The sequence below is a fragment of the Truncatella angustata genome (genome assembly GCF_020726525.1).
Source record: "Truncatella angustata strain MPI-SDFR-AT-0073 chromosome Unknown BKA67scaffold_8, whole genome shotgun sequence".
Lineage (NCBI taxonomy): Eukaryota > Fungi > Ascomycota > Sordariomycetes > Amphisphaeriales > Sporocadaceae > Truncatella > Truncatella angustata.
This window is the reverse complement of record NW_025763388.1, coordinates 2,511,135-2,529,212: the sequence shown is the minus strand read 5'-3', so window position 1 is coordinate 2,529,212 and position 18,078 is coordinate 2,511,135. Positions and strand designations below refer to the sequence as shown.

The 18,078-nt window shown below is 48.6% G+C and overlaps 5 protein-coding genes across 5 annotated transcripts; 1 reads left to right on the top strand and 4 right to left on the bottom strand.

Annotated features, from left to right (window-relative positions):
* Nucleotides 1–354: 354 nt before the first annotated feature.
* On the bottom strand, nucleotides 355–3,856 carry BKA67DRAFT_524188 (glycosyl hydrolases family 2, TIM barrel domain-containing protein; the record flags this gene model as incomplete). The annotated part of the gene is made up of 5 exons (XM_046098549.1): nucleotides 355–1,746; nucleotides 1,796–2,411; nucleotides 2,461–2,888; nucleotides 2,941–3,283; nucleotides 3,411–3,856. The coding sequence occupies 5 exons, from the start codon at nucleotides 3,854–3,856 to the stop codon at nucleotides 355–357; spliced, it is 3,225 nt and encodes a 1,074-aa protein (XP_045954606.1).
* A 1,734-nt stretch (nucleotides 3,857–5,590) lies between these two features.
* On the top strand, nucleotides 5,591–7,425 carry BKA67DRAFT_594828 (general substrate transporter; the record flags this gene model as incomplete). The annotated part of the gene is made up of 4 exons (XM_046105096.1): nucleotides 5,591–5,762; nucleotides 5,888–6,040; nucleotides 6,090–6,330; nucleotides 6,384–7,425. 4 exons carry the CDS (start codon nucleotides 5,591–5,593, stop codon nucleotides 7,423–7,425), a joined length of 1,608 nt encoding a protein of 535 aa, XP_045954605.1.
* A 189-nt stretch (nucleotides 7,426–7,614) lies between these two features.
* On the bottom strand, nucleotides 7,615–10,497 carry BKA67DRAFT_579464 (Six-hairpin glycosidase-like protein). Its single transcript, XM_046103771.1, has 4 exons — nucleotides 9,278–10,497; nucleotides 9,165–9,222; nucleotides 8,903–9,110; nucleotides 7,615–8,844 (listed from the first exon to the last, which is right to left on the bottom strand). Exons 1-4 carry the CDS (start codon nucleotides 10,142–10,144, stop codon nucleotides 7,950–7,952), a joined length of 2,028 nt encoding a protein of 675 aa, XP_045954604.1. The 5' UTR covers nucleotides 10,145–10,497; the 3' UTR covers nucleotides 7,615–7,949.
* Nucleotides 10,498–10,643: 146 nt separating this feature from the next.
* BKA67DRAFT_579460 (uncharacterized protein) lies at nucleotides 10,644–11,908 on the bottom strand. Its single transcript, XM_046103770.1, has 2 exons — nucleotides 11,724–11,908; nucleotides 10,644–11,672 (listed from the first exon to the last, which is right to left on the bottom strand). The coding sequence occupies exons 1-2, from the start codon at nucleotides 11,865–11,867 to the stop codon at nucleotides 11,058–11,060; spliced, it is 759 nt and encodes a 252-aa protein (XP_045954603.1). The 5' UTR covers nucleotides 11,868–11,908; the 3' UTR covers nucleotides 10,644–11,057.
* Nucleotides 11,909–13,465: 1,557 nt separating this feature from the next.
* On the bottom strand, nucleotides 13,466–14,816 carry BKA67DRAFT_539913 (YT521-B-like domain-containing protein; the record flags this gene model as incomplete). The annotated part of the gene is made up of 3 exons (XM_046100707.1): nucleotides 13,466–13,720; nucleotides 13,775–13,950; nucleotides 14,018–14,816. The coding sequence occupies 3 exons, from the start codon at nucleotides 14,814–14,816 to the stop codon at nucleotides 13,466–13,468; spliced, it is 1,230 nt and encodes a 409-aa protein (XP_045954602.1).
* Nucleotides 14,817–18,078: the final 3,262 nt, after the last annotated feature.

Here is an 18,078-nt window from a genome sequence, read left to right as displayed (position 1 = left end):
AGAAAAGAGAAAGAGGAACAAAACCCACTTATCGTACAACAACACACCCAAGGGAACGGTGACGTTTTTCAAGTAGGATATCAAGCAGAGAAAGCAAGAGTGAACGCAACTAGCTCAACCACTCGACCAAGTCGCCCAGTAGTAGGCATACAAAATGGTAACAGCGGACTAGATTATTGAGATTCATACAGCTTCCTGAAAGGGTGGTGATCTTATCAATGCTCCATCACATCAGACCTCAAATAGATGACACACAAATCGCGAAGCCGCTCTGCCAAAACTCAACACCGCTTTCTCTATCTCTACGTCAGCATCGCCTTCGCCTTCCGTATTTCTTGGAGGCGAGACAACAACTTAGTCCAGTAACAACTCGACGTCAAAATCTTGATCGGTCTTCAACTGGTACTGCGGTAGGGTGGCCGGTCCACAGCTCCCTGTACCCAAGCCGTGATGATACCAATCCAACTTAACAATGGTATCTTCTCTCTTCTTCTTCTTGAGCTCGTGGGGATGTTTAGCCTCGTCAAGGTCTTTGGCCGTGTAGTGCATGGCACTAAAGCTCGCCCCATCATGATCTCCAAAGCGCGCCCTCAACAATCTTCCGTGCTCACCTGCGCCCCAGTCCTGACGGAACTCAACCCAGCGTACATCCGTCCGGTTGCCGCAGTCCTGTGGGAATTCATAGTTCGTGAACATACCATCGACAGTAGCTCCATGAGTGTTCATGTGTTGTGACCACTTCTTATCGCGATACGATTCGCCTGGTCCGCGACCAAACCATTCTACTATTCTCAAGTCTTTTAGACCTAGGGTAAGACCAAAACGGGCGAAGGTGCTCGGAAGCAGAAGACCTTGCGGTTTAGCTTTGATGTGCACGCTACAGTACTCAGCCGTAACAGTGTACGTGGTCACAGTTTTGACACTCCAGGCGAGAACGGGCGGAGCTACCCGACCCTCTACTATGATTTTGAGAACCCCGTTGCTTTCTTCCGTGGTCACTTTGCTGTAGTGATTGCGCGTTTGATGAAGGCGGCGTTCGACCCATTCCACGCCGTGGCCAGGTCGGTCGTTATCCGTCAATGCTCGGTAGAAGTCGAGTGTGATTGGTTCCGTGATAAGATTGTGGTCCGGGCGGCGGAGATGTGACAGTGAAAACAGGTTACCGTCTACGGTGCTGAAACCGAAAATGGTGCCGTTCGTGAGTCTGACATGAATCGACTCATCGTTTCGTTTCATTCCTGGCAAGGCTGGATCTGTGAGTGTCTTTAGAAGCGCAATAGAATTGGGCTGGCTAAGGGATATTTGACTGGTGCCGATGATGTGGCCTGGCCATGCCCATTTCGTCCGTTTTGCCAAAACAAAGTCGAGTTGAAGCCATGCTTCTCCAGCATAAGCCCGCGGTAAGTCTGGAATTACAATCTTGGCTTTCGTATGGGGCTTGATCCCTTTTGGGATCGTTACTCTGCGGCCCGAAATTTCTTCTCTGTCCATAACAACCCCAGCAAAGCAATCAATGTCATCCAGCGTCAGGAAGTCGTGACGGTTAATGATCTCAACTTCAAAGTTGCGATGCCCGAGGACTTGGACAGGTTCTATGGCTTTTCCATACTCCCATAATCCTGGGCCAGGGCCATGGCTTGCGAAACAAAGCCCATCCATAACGAAGTTGTAGTCATTTGGATCATCGCCAAAGTCTCCACCATAGGCCATGTACTCTTGACCATCTTCAGTCTTGGCTTTTAGGCCCTGAGATCAAGTTAGTTCCAGGATGATCGAATTGTGTAGTCTCACTCACATGATTAGCCCACTCCCATACGAACCCTCCCATCAGCCGAGGATATTTGTAGAATGCTTCGATGTACTCCTTGACAGCACCAGGTCCGTTACCCATTGCATGAGCGAACTCGCACATAACGAAAGGCTTCTTCCAGTCATCTTCTTGAGCGTATTTTACCATGTCATCCACGGATGTGTACATACGACTGAAGATGTCTGCTGTTTTAGCATCCTGGTCCCCCTCATAGTGTATTAATCGAGTTGGGTCAATCCGCTTGATCTCGTCATACATGGCTTGGTGATTCCTGCCATAAAAGGATTCATTGCCTAATGACCACAGGACGATGCATGGATGGTTCTTGTCCCTCATGACCATCTGCCTGGCTCGATCTACGTAGGCTTCTTCCCAGTCAGGGTTGTCAGAAGCGAAGCTCGCCGGATCCGCTCCCACTTCGCCAAACCCGTGGCATTCAAGGTCTGCCTCGTCTAAAACCCAAAGTCCGATTTCATTTGCTATATCATACAGCCGGGTGTCGTTGATATAATGTGAGGTTCGTACGGCATTGATGTTGAAAAACTTCATCTGAAGAAGATCTTCTTTGAGAAAGCTGTAAGGAACGGCTCTTCCCGAATCACTGTTTGCTGATGTTAGCCAGGCGCTTTACTTTGCTCTTATGCACTTACGGATGATGCTCGTGCCGGTTCACTCCACGTAGCTTCACGGGACTTCCATTAACACAGAACACACCGTCAATGAGCTCGGCTCTACGGAAGCCAACTTTGTGGGATACATGAAAGCCGCCCGCTGAAAGAGTGAGGGTGTATAGGTAGGGTGTCTCAGCAGTCCACTTGTGTGGCGACTCAATCTGTCGTTTGAATTTGACAGATCTGGAATTCGATTTGGACAATTCGTCAAAGATCACATTCCCTTCTTCATCTATCAGCTTTGCTCTGATGTCAATATCTGCCCGATTAAGATCAACGTCGACGATTAGCGACGCATGTTGACATTTATCATCGAGCAAGGGTTGAATGTGAAAATCTTCGATCCGGGTAGATGGGAACGAGTGAAGCCACACATCTCTAAAGATGCCACTGAGCCACCATTGGTCCTGTTAAGAACTGTCAGCTGCCATGAGTGGACTAGTGTACTCGGAAATTTACTTGATCCTCAATATAACTACCGTCACACCTTTGATAGACTTCAACAGCAAGGTAGTTCTCCTCCGAGTCAAGGTCGAGGTATTTCGTCACATCAAACTCGCTTGGATTCCTTGAACCTTGAGAATAGCCGACATTCTCCCCGTTCAACCAGACAGTGAAGGCAGCATCGACACCCTCAAACCTCAATCGCCACTGAGCTCCGTCTTTGAGGTGATCAGGTACAGCGAATTTGTTTACATATCGACCACACTCATTGTCGTCGTAGGGAACATTCGGAGGATTTACTGGAAATGGGTAGTTCACGTTTGTGTACTGAGGACCTTTCCCAAATCCCTGGCATTGCCTATGCAGTGTGCTTTAGTTACAATCGAGTTTCATGGTAGCAGATGTAAAATATATGGCTTGCCGAGGCTTGGTCTTGCCGCTGCGCAGGGCAAAGCAGACTAGGAGGGAAACGGTGGAATACTAACCACATGCCGGGGACTTTGACAAGGGGCCATTCAGCATTATCGAAACCAGGCTCATAGAAGTTGGTAGGGCCACGGAAAGGGCTACTAGCAAAATGGAAGCCCCATAGACCCGATAGAAGTACACTTCTCGCGTTGGCTGGATTGGCTTTCAATGCATTGTCTTCTGAATCGTAGACGAAGAAATGACTTCTAGGTGGTAGCGTATTCCGGTGGATGACTGTCAGATTATTCCATTCTGGGAGGTGCCTCGGCTGTACCTCCGTCTGTGCAATAAATGGTGGGCTTGGTAATGTGCCATGACGACCCGAGTACCTGGATCCGATCCCCTCTGTGTTCAAACTGTCAACGTCCAGGTCCAAGTGAAGACTGGCATGAGAGCGAATCACCAACTCGGCCGAACGTCTTGCCTGAGTTGGTGTGGAGGCTATGGAAAGAGTCGGGGCCATTATTTAGTAGCGATGTGGGTGTGCCGTCTAATGATGTGGGAAACCGGCGGGAAACTCTGAAGCTAGTGGACAAGGGATTCCTTTTCCATGAACATTAATAACAGCTTACTTGTATAGCAAGTCTAGCATCTCGAGGTGGTGCGCGAAGGATGCTGCAGCGAGCTAGTTAGTTCTACCGATACATATAGTCAAGAGTTGTTGGACTAGGTCCAGTCCGTCTGAGTAGATAGCCACGTTGCCCTTCCGGACTCCCCACGAAACTGACCTTGGAGAATTCGCTTTGCCGAGCTCACAGCAAGGGGTTGGCCATGGGCTTCGATGTGCTGTTCACGTGACGACGTACACTCAATCCAGTATCTGTGGTAGTGTTTTGCTGCAATCAACAGGCTGCCCGCGAGATTGCCGTCTATTTGGTAAAGTGAGGTTGGTGCAGGTCGTGCATAGCGCTGTGCGGGGATAATTGGAGAAGCTGGAGCGGAGAAGCAGTTCCACACCTCGATTGGATGAGGTTGGACTTTGTCTCACCGGGGAAGCTGGGGCCAGACTACACCACGTGAGAGACTCGAGACGTGGAAACTTTGAGCTCGTGTTCTGGAGAAGACAATTTTGTGGGAAGCGTCTTGCGGTCAATCTTGGGACTACATACTTGTCAAGGCCCTGAGGCCCAAGCGGGAATAGACCGTTGCACCACCATCATACCGTGAGACTTAAGTAGTACTATGACGAATGCTCACAACAAACCTGTGACGCTACTTATTCTGGGTCGTTTGGCTTTGCCCGGCGTTTAAATCCCCAAGCGTCGGAAAGCTGTTACCGACACTTTTACTTACAAGCACTTGGCACGCATAGGCAGGTTGCATGGCCACGGGTTCGACAAATTCTTCTAACTGCCAGGTTTAAGCACCTTGACTCTGCGTCCCGGCTACCTCCTTTGGGCAACGTCTCAAGGCTGGGCTTCCTGCTGGCAATGTGCAGAACGATGCTAAGGTTTGAGATGGGTTCGCGTCGGAAATTGATGGTTGAAAATGTCGGAAAACTCATCGCCGACATCTTTTTGAGTGAAGTGTGAGAGTACTCAATATCCCTAACGCAGCAAAACGTATGCCGCTGAGGACTCGACAACTTCCAGCAAGGTCATCTCGGGGACTGGACCTCTACATCAAAGATACAACTTCCCTAACAATTCATGTCACTGGTCCGAAATGGTATGCATTTCGTGCATTGCTCAACGATGCGGGTTGGACCACAACCCGGTAGATGAGCCGAGGCCGCTACAACCCGGTGCTTAGCATGACCGACGACGATCCTCCTTATTGGTCTTCCAGTCAGTAAACACACCGACAACCACGAATCCTGACTCGGCATGAGAGCTCAATTGCACTAGGCCATAACTCCACCTCCTCATCTGGCGAGATCCCCGAAGTCTTCGCTTTTACGTACTTCACAGGCTGCGTCGGCAAGTGTCGCTAAGCCATGTGGGGAAATAGGACTGGGGGTGGGTTAGCTCTTGAGCTGGGGCAACGCTGCCGATCTGGGGAACACAATCTGGGCAGCCTGTTAGTTCGAAAGTACTCGGTGCGTAGCGGACCGAGTATGTTTTTCGTATAAATCATGCCATAGCCCTCTTCGCCTTTGTGACTGTCGATCACTTCACTCGCAACGCATTTTCGAAGCCGCCGAGGACTCGCGTCGCCGTCTTTTTTCTTCTCCCATCAACTGGAGTAAACTAACAAGATGGCCTCCAACGACAACTACCTCAAACCCGAGGTGTCCCTTGCGGACGAGAAATCACCTCAGGGAGAGGTCCGCCAGGTCCAAGCGGCGTCCGTAGCTCTCGCAGCTGCTGTCGCTGAACAGAAGCCGAAGTTATGGTCAAAAAATATGAGACAACTATATGCCATCATGGGTATTGGCTACCGGTAAGTTACTAGGCTCACATGCCCAGTATATGCGCAATATGCTAACGAATGTTTTCTAGTATGTTTCAATGTACTTCCGAGCAATGAACGAATGTGTACTTATGATGAACAGTTGTTTCTACGATGAACGGATTCGATAGTTCGCTGATGGGTTCAATCAACGCAATGAAACCTTACCAGGAGACTTTCGACTTGACCGGTGCTGGTTCGTCGACCGGCATCATCTTCATCATCTACAATCTCGGCCAGATCGCTAGTTTCCCATGTATGTGCTCTAAATCGACCTAAGCTGGGAACGTGTCTAACTTGCCCAGTCTGCGGTCTTTTTGCTGATGGTCTCGGTCGCCGGTGGTGCATCTTCATTGGATGTGTAATTGTTCTCATCGGAACTGCTATCCAAGGATCCGCACATCACATGGGCCAGTTCATTGGCGGCCGGTTTATTCTTGGTTTTGGTGCCAGTATTGCCTCTGCTGCTGGTCCTGCCTACACAGTCGAGTTGGCTCACCCAGCCTACCGTGGAACGATGGCTGGTATGTATAACAACTTTTGGTGGTAAGTCAATGTCGTAAATTGCTTTACCATGATCAAAGCTCACGTGGATTTAGGGTTGGAAATATTCTGGCATCATGGACCACTTACGGAACAAATGAGCACTACAATACTAGTTGGGCCTGGCGTGTGCCTACCATCGTCCAAGCTGGCATGCCTGCCATTGTTATGTGCCTGATTCTGTTCTTCCCGGAATCGCCGCGTTGGTTGATCCACAAGGATCGCGCCGAGGAGGCTCTTGCTATTTTTGCAAAGTACCACGGCGATGGCGACGAGAACTCCCCTCTTGTGCAGCTCCAGTACCAGGAGATCGTCGAGGAATACCGAGTTTCTCGTAACGAAAACCCATGGTGGGATTACAGCGAGCTTGTCAACACACGCGCTGCCCGCTACCGACTCGCTATGGTCATTGGTATGTCATTTTTCGGCCAATGGAGCGGCAACAACGTCGTCTCCTACTTCATGCCCGAGATGATCAAGAATGCTGGTATCGAGGACACCAGCAAGCAGCTCCTCATCAACGCCATCAACCCCATCTTCAGCATGCTCGCCGCTGTTTACGGTGCGACCCTGCTTGACAGGCTCGGACGACGAACAATGATGCTTGCTGGTCTGACTGGTGCCCTGCTCTTCTATGTTCTACTGACCGTCTTCACCGCCCAGACCGCCAACAACTCCAACCTGGCTTACGGGACAATTGTCTCCATCTACCTCTTCGGCATCTGCTTCGCCTGGGGTTTCACGCCTCTGCAGACACTGTACGCCGTTGAGTGTCTGGAGAACCGCACCCGCGCCAAGGGCTCCGGCCTCAACTTCCTCTTCCTCAACATCGCCATGGTCGTCAACACCTTCGGCATCTCCGTCGGCATGGAGGCCATCGGCTGGAAGCTGTACCTCGTCTACATCGGCTGGATCGTCGTCGAGCTCGTCGTCATCTACTTCTTCTTCGTCGAGACCGCCGGCAAGACCCTCGAGGAGATGTCCGAGATCTTCGAGGCCAAGAACCCGCGGAAGGCCAGCACGCAGAAGACAAAGGTTGACTTCGATTCGACCGGCCGCGTCCTCCACGTCGATGACTCCAACCACGGTACTGCTTAGATAGCGTGAAGCGGTAGGAGAGCACATAGCTCTTTGAGTATTTGGTCATTAGAAATCGAGCAAGCGGAGATCATGGATTAGTACATCCTGGCTCTTGCTGAATTGATATTACGTAGTTATGTGAATTTGTACTTATTAATGCAACACGGTGATACCCCCTCTTATCTGAGCCTGTGCCTATATCTATGCACGGAGATTAGAAATAGTTGTGTTGCGAATCTGTCCGCTGAGTGACATGACACCTAGTTGGTATAATGGGTGAACAAAAGTCCCCATACATAGACGCTTTCTCCACCAAAACCTCTCACATTTGTGACGCGACAATAAATCATACAAAATTGGCAAAGATACCTTGACTAGATTTTGTATAACGTCTTGGCGAGTCTAATTTTCCCAGTATGATTTAGTCTTATCTCATCTCCTTAAAGGTTTGCTATAAGCTTTCGAAGGAAACCCTTCTATATCTCCTGCGTAGAGGCAGGCACCATTCTAACATACGGATACTTTTGCTCGATCAGTGTAGTCTACGCGGTCTTCACGACGAATGTGTGGTATCCTCCTTCGACATGTTTCAAGAAGCCCGTATGCTTGCCTAGACTCTCGGCATCCCACGTCGCCGCATATGATCCATCAAGCGACACGGAAGCCCGGGTAGCACCATCTAGGAGCGGCAGCAGCACAACGCCAGCTGTTCCAGTCGGTGTGCTGATCGTCACGTTGTAGCCACCATCCAGCACAGCCCATGAGGCCTGAAACTTGCCCAGGCCTGTCGAGAAGCCGCCTTCAGCGAATGTTAGATTTCCAAATTGCGGCTTGAGCGTCCACTCTGACCCAGCGACCCCGGTCACTTCGATTCCGAGAACATAGTTCGTGAGTGCAGACGTTGGTCCAGCACTCCAGCCATGAGCATGGCTTGTGTAGGAAGCGGTCGGATAGCCGCGGTTGTACCTGTATGCAAATGAACCATTTGCGAGGTAACCTTCGATGACCGTAGACTGTGTGCCGTTCTCGTTGTTCAGATACCAGCCCCAGCTTCGACGGATAAGATCCAGTGCGCGGTCAGCTTGGCCGGCCAGGAAATGCGCCTGGATCTCGAAGGAAGAGATGAATGGCGAGATCGTGTTCGGCAGCTCAGGGGATACAGCGCCGATGTCATTCCAGTTGCCGGTCAGTTGAGACGAGATGTCCTGATCCTGATCCGAGGTCGTGACATTGAATAACACTGCCAGGGAGTTGGCATCCTGGGGCAGTAAATTAGTGTCTGTAGCATTGTCTTTGAAAGCACCCTCTTCCGGAACCCAAAGATAATTGTTTATGGCGGCTTGAAGATCTACTGCTCGGCTAGCATAGGTGCTACTGAGTTCGGTATCATCAGCTAGCTTCGCAAGTTCCGAGCCTGTCGCAAGAGTTCGATAAAGGCTGCCATAATACGGTCAACTTGCTTTCTCCTCTCTGCAAACCCGGTGACAGTACTTACAGCATGTTTGCTTCGCTGTTGTTCCAGCCTGTCGCAAAGCGCGCCCAGTCTCTTGTCCCCGTCACATTGAGAAGACCCGAATCCAAGACCTTACCGTAGACATTGTTCATAGCGGCTGTATACCGATTCCAATTGTCATTCAGAAAACCCGTATCGTTACTGTATAAGACGTATGTCCAAGTCCCAATCATGGTCCACATCTGGTATGCTAGATGAAATTGTTAGTACATATGAACGACTCGTATCGTGCGAGCATACCCACTATCGCTTCCTTGCTGCAAGAGAGGTGGGCCGGCTTCTGGGAGTGAGCCATCACTATTCTTCATTATGTTAGCCAATGAGTATAGTTCAATTTTCTCGATTCGGATAACACACCTGGTAGTCATACATGACTTGCAGTGCATTCTTAACGCTATCGAGATCACCAATTGAGTAGAAAGCTGCTGGAACCGCGACTCCCATATCACCGGGCCATACGGCTCTGTCCCGTTTTGCTCCATCGACAATGATAGTGCTGCCGTTACCAAGGACGCCATCGTTTGCCCAGGTGTTTTGGGGAAACGGAACACGCCGTCCAGTATTAATCGGCACGCTGTTGGTTTGGAGCGTGTAAGCACCACTGTACCAGATCTTGTTCAGAATATCGTCGCTTGAGTAGAAGTAGCCTTGGTAGGCCTTCAAATTCGACCAAGTCGGCTGAAAGCTAATTTCAACTGAGATGTTTGAAATCTCGATGCTGGCATTGTCGTCCGTTAGGAGGAAGAGCGTCAGATACCGAAACCCGCCCCGGAGCTTTACCAATGGCACATCATAACCACCAGAGCCACTGCTTGTCAGATTGACAGATAGGCATCCGTCTGGAGTGGTTCCACCGTTCGAGAAGTCAGACTGTTGGCCGATGTAGTTTTTCGCTTCAGCCCAGGCCAGACCGAGTTGCCCCGTGCCGTCAATTGTGTAATTCAGTGAGGTAATACCGCCAACCTCTACGCCGAAGTCTAGAACAACCTGGGAGTTGTTACCAGACAGCAAGGCAGTGCCATCAAAATCTGTCGTGGACGATGCGTCTGAGGAGAGAACCGATACGGGCTGTACGTTTCGAGAGCTGGGCGCATAGTTATACGAGTCCCAGTCTCCAGGGAATGCTGGGCCGGTATGCCCATCACAAGTTGTGTCTCTCCAACAAGAAGCAGCTGAAGATACTGAGACCGAGGCCAACAGCGCGAGTGCAGAGGGAATTCTCATGATTACTACTGATTTGAAAGAAAATACCGAATACACGGTCGAGACTGCCAGGTAGCCGCATCGTGGGACTCTGTGTATCTAGTAGTCGTGAACGCGGCCAACCACTCATTCAGCCGATTCCACACGCGTTCAAGCGTAGCATCTTGGGCGGAGCAGTGAGCCAAACGGCGTCGATCTCGGGGTATGTCATTGCCGTTATACTAGCACTCAATTACACCGAGAATATGGGGTGCGGGGATGTTTCCACAGTTCCCAGTGGACGGGTAGACTAGCAAGTGAGCTCTAGTGCTCGGCGATAAGTCTCGGGAGCAAGAATTCTGGATGGATGACAGTTTGATGCAGATCGTTTTCCATCATCCGACGGAGCCAACACGACTCACTACTGGTGGATTTACCCCACAAACAAAGGCATATTGCGGGGCCCCGGGGGGGTTGACATGGAGCTCAATTATGATGTATGCAGGACCATTTGGACAAGCTCCAGCATTGTAAGACACAGTGAAGAAATAACCTGACTTACTTTAAGCGAAGTGGGAAAAAGAGATTACGGCTAAACCATAATTTTAACATTGGTGCAGAAGATTCGGTTTTGACACGAAGAGTTTGCAGAAAATAATCAAACATGGAATTGTATCACCAGGTCGCCCTGTTTATGGATGCTCTTCTCAGACTGTCGACGTTAGCGATAATTAGTCTAAACCAAATCCCGTTCGAGATACTGGACGATTAATATCAATCTTACTAACTAACAAACGGGATTTACAACAACGTCTTGGGAACTAGCTGTGTAAACGAACTCGTTCCGTAGTTGTTATATTGGATCATATGACGTGAAATTTTTACAATTTATAGCCTAGCAATACTTTATATCATGCCTTGATAGACTTCCACTTTCTTGCCGCGTCCGAGCGACCTATTGGACCGAAGGCACACAGTACTCGGTATAGTCCACGTTGTCGATAGTAGTAAAAAGAGTGTTCACGACTTGCGGATTGAAGAGGTCGGACCGTGAGCTAAACCAGCTGTTTTCGCCGACACGTCCCACAGTCTGGAAGGTGTAGCCGTTACCAACGGGTAAGGTGTTGGGGCGACAAGTTTGCAAAGTGGCGTTTCCATTGGGGACAAAATCGCAGACGTAATAATGGTTATTGAGCGATGGAGTAATGGGGCGCACGATGATTCGGCAATCGAACGGCAAAAAGTTTGCAACACTTTGTCGGACACCGCAGCCGAACTGGAAGGCATTAAGCTTGAAATATGTTTGAGGAGCAGCTCCAATAATGGACGGAGGGTATGCGAGAAGGGGAAGACTCCCATTCCGCCCGATCAAATCAGCAAGCGCTGGCCACCAAGAGTCCCAAGTACCAGGAGCAAGGCGCGACATGGTATAATACAGCGCATTATTGCCAATTGTAGTACCCTGGGCGGCGACTGCGAAGCGGGTGTAGTTGAGGTCCAAGTATGGGCTGAAGCCTGAGGTCCAACCCAAGTCCACAGTGCTGATGGGCAAAGCAGGAACGTCGTCGAACTACATCATGATCAGTATAAGTACCGGAAAGATATCCATAATGTGTATTACAGTGGCAATTTGACGTCTTGCTGAACAATTCAATCCCCTCTCCTCGACCGCAGCACCAATCGCGACCTGCAAACCGCATGCCAGTACAATGGCTGACAAGGAAACTTTCATGATGTCTTCCGTCAAAAGAGTAACAAAATGCATAAAATGAATGACGAACAAAAGAAGCTATGTACAAATTAGTGGTCAAAGGCTAAGTGGGATTGCATACAGCTTATATATATGCTATATAAACACAGTCTGGAGATTATTCCAGAGCCAGATTTACCCGCGTGCGATAATACAAGGTTCACTACCGGTCGACAATGCGCAGGATCAGATCTCACAATGATCTTGCTCCTGGGCTTAGGCCACCGAGTCACCGCGAGATTACTGCTATGCCACTCTTCATTAAACACGAGTCTAAAAATGATCATCCCGATCAAATCGGCCTTGATTGCAAGTTCCAATCTCACGAGAAACGACTGTCTGCAACTTTATTTCGAATGCTTCAGAACCCCTGACCAAAAGGTCTGAGACCAGTCGCTTGGCATTTAAGCTTGTCTTTTAAGCTTAGAGCACAGTGCTGGGCGAATGCCTATCATCAAAGTTTGGCGATTTGCTGTTGGAGGAAGGTAGCGCGCACAGCGGTTCGCATCATAGTGTGTGCCGCCCCCCCCCCCATGATCGCGCACTCGTACTGACACACGGCGCTTGGAATCATCCCATTCTAAGGATGTACGTAAACATACCACTAATCTCTCCTGAGAGTTGGTTAATGTGAGCAATCTAGAAGCGGTAGAATAGTCACTAATGATATTGGACTGCGCATGCCGTTGAAGTCAGACAACTCAAGGTATAAACGGATATTCTCATCAGCTGCAGCCGTCACGCGTGGTTCGAATAATGTTGTACACTCAAACTGGACCTCCATTCGAAGATACGCGGGACCTGTTCGCTGCGTAGCTATCCTCGTCGTCAAACATGTCGACGCAAACTTGAACAACTGCATGTCCAGGGCTAAGAAAAAAACCAAGATCCCGAGCTTGCGCCCATCTCTGGTATCAAGTCTGGCAAAATGTCCTTGAGATACCAGTCTTCCCTCAAGTCGGTTTGTATGGGCAAAGCCAAGCTCTGCCCATTACTAACAACAAACCTTCTCTCCGCAAATCTGCGATGGAGGATGAGTTGTGCCATTCCTCAATTACCCGCCAAGTCAAGCAGCTTTGAGGATTGGACACCAGTTTAGCCTGTTGGCCAACATCTAGGTAAAGCGCACTTGACGTTTCACCTTATACCAATGCCATGTTTTTGTATCTTCAAGGACATAGTGAATTTCTCTGGGAAGAAAGCATCCGCTGCATGGCTCTTGATACTAACAATCATACATTTATTTACAGTGAGAAGTGGCAATAATGTTTGAACGAGTTTGTTGTGCTACATAGCTTCCAACCTCAACTTCAAGAAGAAAACTTCTAGAAGATGAATCGTGGATGCACAGTGTCCAGAAACTTAAAAGATTACGGAAGACATGTAGCTGAAGCAGACAAGAAAATAAATTATCTGTGGTAGCAAGAAAGCAATCCCAGCCGAAAGTCCCTAAACTGAGCAGTCCCGATCGTTTATTTCCCTGGATCCCATGTCAGATGATGCCCAGAGAGTGAAGTCATCTGAGGCACACTTCCTCAGTTCCCATGCGCGAAGCAGTTGTCCCATGTTGTGAGTATCATAAAGGGCTATCGTATGCAGACGGATCGAACGGTTTAGGCATTCATGGCTTCTTGGTTCATTATATCAATTAAGGCGCGGCCACAGTAGTCATCGAGCTCCTGGCAATCGCGAGATCGCGTAATCGGCATGCCCTCGTTGAGACTGTTCTTCAGGCCGCGGGTGAGACGATCAGACGTGGCCTGCTTGGAGACCCACTCAATGGTGAAGGGCAGGCTCTTGGGCCAGGTGATGCGAATCCACCACTTCGGCTTGGGGTTATAGGCCGAGGGGATGCCGGTCATGCGGGCCTGCATATAAGAAGTTAAAGAGATGAAATGTGTGCAGCAGCAAGGAATGCTTACATAGCCCTGGAACTCGCCAGTCTTGTTGGCGCCGAAGATGAGGATGATCTTAACGCCAGACTCAAAGATGTCGCAGAGCTTCTTGGCGTTGTCGTGCTTGGTGGCCCAGAGGCCGTCCTCCATGGCATCTTGCACATTCTCAATGCTATAGGATCGGATGACGAAGAAACGAACATCTGTGAGTAAGCATGTCAGATCACTGCATTATGTATAAAGCGAGCTCCAAGCGGTGCTGCAACATACCACCCTTCTGGCCGAGATTAATGGGCTTGAAGCCGTTGGAACGCGGGTCACGATACTCGCGTCTCTCGTGAAAGAGATTGGTGGCGAGTCCAACAGTGCGCTTAGCACGGGGCCACTCCGTCTTGCGAGTAGGTCTAGCAGGGCTGCGGCTGCGGCTGCGTCCGAGTGTCTCAGATTGACCATCATAGATGTCCGACTCATGTGTGGGGTGTGTAAAACTTTCGAGCGTTGGGCTTTGCAAGTCACTGTTGTGGTTTGTCAGACCGCTGTGCCCACTGTTCTCGCCATTGGCATTGTTGATCACAGAGTGAGAAGCGCTAAGAGTGTCCTCCACTGCGCATCGATTGTCAGGGTCCCAGTTGTCATTGGTGTAGGTACTGTCCAAGTGAGGATTGTCAGCGTGACTATTGTCGAAAAGGCCAATGGCCTCATGATACTGCGACAGGCCATACTTTTCGTTTTCACCAAGTACAGAACCGTTGTCCAACCGGGTTCTGCCGCCGATGGTCGAGGTAGGTGCGATTCCAGCAATGTCTCGAGTGTTAGGGGAAGAGCGACCGTACTTGCTCTCGAACTCTTGTAGCTTAGCCTCGTCTTGCATGAGAATAGCACGCTTCTCCTTCACACTTTGTGCAGTTCGGTGGTAGCTGAGCTTCGCGGCACGGTAAGTGACATCATGCCAGCGAGTAATTTCAAGCCACTCTTCGAGGTCCTTGTCCAGGTTTTTGACCTTCATCACGTATGTGACAGCGGCATCGTCGTGGTTCTGAGCTGATGGTGGTGTGAGCAGGATGGACATATTTCCTTGTGAGTGTGAAAACACCAACCTTGAGCCATCGTATCGGCAGAGGCGTCTGGTGCGCAATGATCACGTAGCTCACTACCTGTGGGACTGACAGAACGTGAGTGCTCTATGATATGATATCTAGCAGCTTGTGGTTGTGATATTCTCTTATGATGGAGAGCGGTGGTACCGTCTATAGAAGACATGAGTTCAATGTGACATGTTCGGAAGGAGCATTTAGGAGGCCTGTGTTTGCAACATACCAATATATTTGAGCTTCTTTGTAACACTTCCTTTGGAAAGAGTAATGAACGGTTGTCAGAAGTATTGGTAAGAAGGTACGATCTATACTAATGAACGGTTGTTAGAAGTATTGAGATAGAGTGTGTGGTGTGGTTTGAGGGAAAGAAAGGATCAAGATGTGTTGATATTCACTAATTCGTAAGCGGCAGTATTCTAAACACTTCTCCGGAAAAGTGATGACAACATATGTTAGTGAGATGTTACCGGCATGTTTCGGCAGTGTAGATGACTTTGTTATCGCTGCCGGCCTGTGCTGAGAAAACTAATGAATACTCGACAGGAGACAGACTCAAGAATGACGCTCATGGTTTTCTTCGCAGTGCCTCGCCGCCAACAAGCCTGTTGTAGGCGAGAGCTCGGCTTGGTCAAACTATCGAAGAGAATTGTACTTTCATTCGCAAAGAGTGATTATTACTCACCAGATAGTGTTCAGCGTTGGTTGCACACCGTTGACTATGGAGGTGCAACTATGTTGGGTTTGATGTGAGAGTTCCAAGTCATATATTTTGGCGGCGCAGCTGTGTCGGGATTTGATGTGGAAGTTCCAAGTCGACGAGCTGGCAGCAACTCAAACGAGTCCAAGTTCAGCTCCTATGTGATTGTCTCCCGGTATCAATTGTGGTACATTTAATTTGATTATTAGGTCTGGATCAAGTTATCGCCCACAATCGTCACTCTTCTCATCGCTACAATGCTTGCCATAACGCAGCACTTCTCGATTGTTGCAATCAGTAAGCAGAACCGAGTAAAGCATCAGAAACGTGCCAATCTCAATTTTGTTTTTGTGCCGGCCCCAGAGTAGGGGTTGACTGATGCAGCTCATCCACTGATGGAATATGATTTATCTAATAGCGTCCTTCGGAAATCCCCAACCAACGAATGTTCATCAAACTTGTTTGCTACGATCAAATAACGTATGATGATTTCTTTACTGCCAGTGCTAATGTGCCTGACTTCATCTGACTTGCAAAAAGCATGATATTAAGACTTAGACAGGGGCATATCAACATCATACATGAAGCAGGTATAATATTATCAATTTCTCCTATCTCATAGGCAGTTTAATAAGATCGTGTTTGTTTGTATTCTATCTAAAGCCTATGTTGATGATAGAAACACCGTAAATAAAGCGCTAGTAATTATCAAATACTGTGGTAGCATTGTGAATAAATAAGTCATGAATCTTTGCTTAGATGAAGTCAAATATCGTGAAATCACGGGTAAGCTGTTCAGAGATCACCAAAAAAAAAAAACCCCCCCCCAAAAAAAGAGATATGAAGTGTTCGGTAAGTCCATTATTAGTATCAAGTTTGGGTTTGGATTCTCTATTAAGCATCTTCCACAACTTAACTATCTAACCACGACCCATTTCCTTTTCCTTTTTCTCAGCTCGCTTGTGACTTGCGGATGCCTCCATGAATATTGGCATTGTCGAGGGTTTGTGAGCTATTCCAAGGGAAGTAATCAACTCCGATCTATGTAGTACAAAACTTGTGTAAGAGCAAAAGGAGGGAAGTAACGACGCCAAATCCTAGTGGGGCTGAACAATAGGGCCTGGTTTTCCTGTGAAGCCTCTACTAGTTTCAGCGTATGTCATTTGATCAGTCTCTAAGACGCCTTGCGAAGAGAATGACAACGAAAAGATGGTCTACTAGTACGACTAGGTAAAGTAGGAGACGACCAAGTCTCCGATGGAGAAATACAATTTATAACTATAAAACGAACGATATTGATCATAGCTTTGTTTTATTCTGGCCAAATAAAACAATACTTGTCACTAACTATTGTTACAACCACTACATTTATAGCGCCTAGTTGGGTCATTCGAGCTGTAGAGAAACCAATGCGGTATACTCTTCAGATGTGTATTTCTTTTAGTACTGGATCGAGGTTCCCAACAGAACCTCTCTCGGAGATTCCAGGTACTTGAAATGACCTCCAGTAGTGTGAGCAAGGCTGTACTGTTGCTCAGCGTCTAGTTACACCTTAGCCCAGGGTACCAAAAGCCAACCGATCGCCCGACTTACATGGTAGAGTTACCCGGTTGGTGCGCTTGTCGTGACTTGATTCGTTGACAGAACAACAGCTGGTGCTGCACAGCGTAGCTTCGATTTGGGTCGCTATTTAAGCTACTTTACATACCAAAGATTCGGGCATGCTCCCGATCTGTCAAGACATGCAGACCAAATACAATGAGTTTACTATTTGAACGAATGGTAATGCCGTTCTACTATTGAACTTTAACACTTGAACCTAGGAAAAAATCCTTAGCCTTGCCTATAGTTTGACCTTCATGATATTGTAGCACAACGGACCTCGTCCAATCGTACGTGTAATTAAAAACGATCAGTAAGTTTTATCCTGCAGCAAATATTTCGACTGCCATCTTGACAATTCAAGCATCTGCTTATAGACAGTCAGAGCTAACTGCGCTGTCAGCTTCACGATCTTGTAGCAATAACTAACCTGCCGCAGCGGCGGAGGCATTGAACCCCGTTGGGAGATACAAACGTGGTGTAACGCTGTTGAAGTCCACTTCTGCCTTTCACTGCGATTTTAATCCCTCCCGAAGGGCATGTTAGACTCCCAAGACAAGGCCGCAGCTAATCCGCCGATTCTGGCACAATTTCTAACTACGGTCCAAGGTGCAAGCGACCACAGCGATGGGTCATCAGCTTCCTAACCATTGGTCACATCTTAGATGTTTGCCGGGCGTACTAACTAGGTAGTTACGTACTTTTACATGGATCTTCCGAAGAATTTTATTTCACTGCAATTTTACCCTCCACGAAGGGCATACATTGACTCAATCGCGAGCAGGAACCACATCCAAGATCAGAATCTCCGTACTCTAGACGGCTGTAACTGACCATAACGGCAAGCTACCAGCTTTTCTACGATCAGTCAAGTGGCCGGGCATTTTCACGCCGTCTTGTGTTCATGGTTTTACCACGCATGACCCCACCACGTAGAG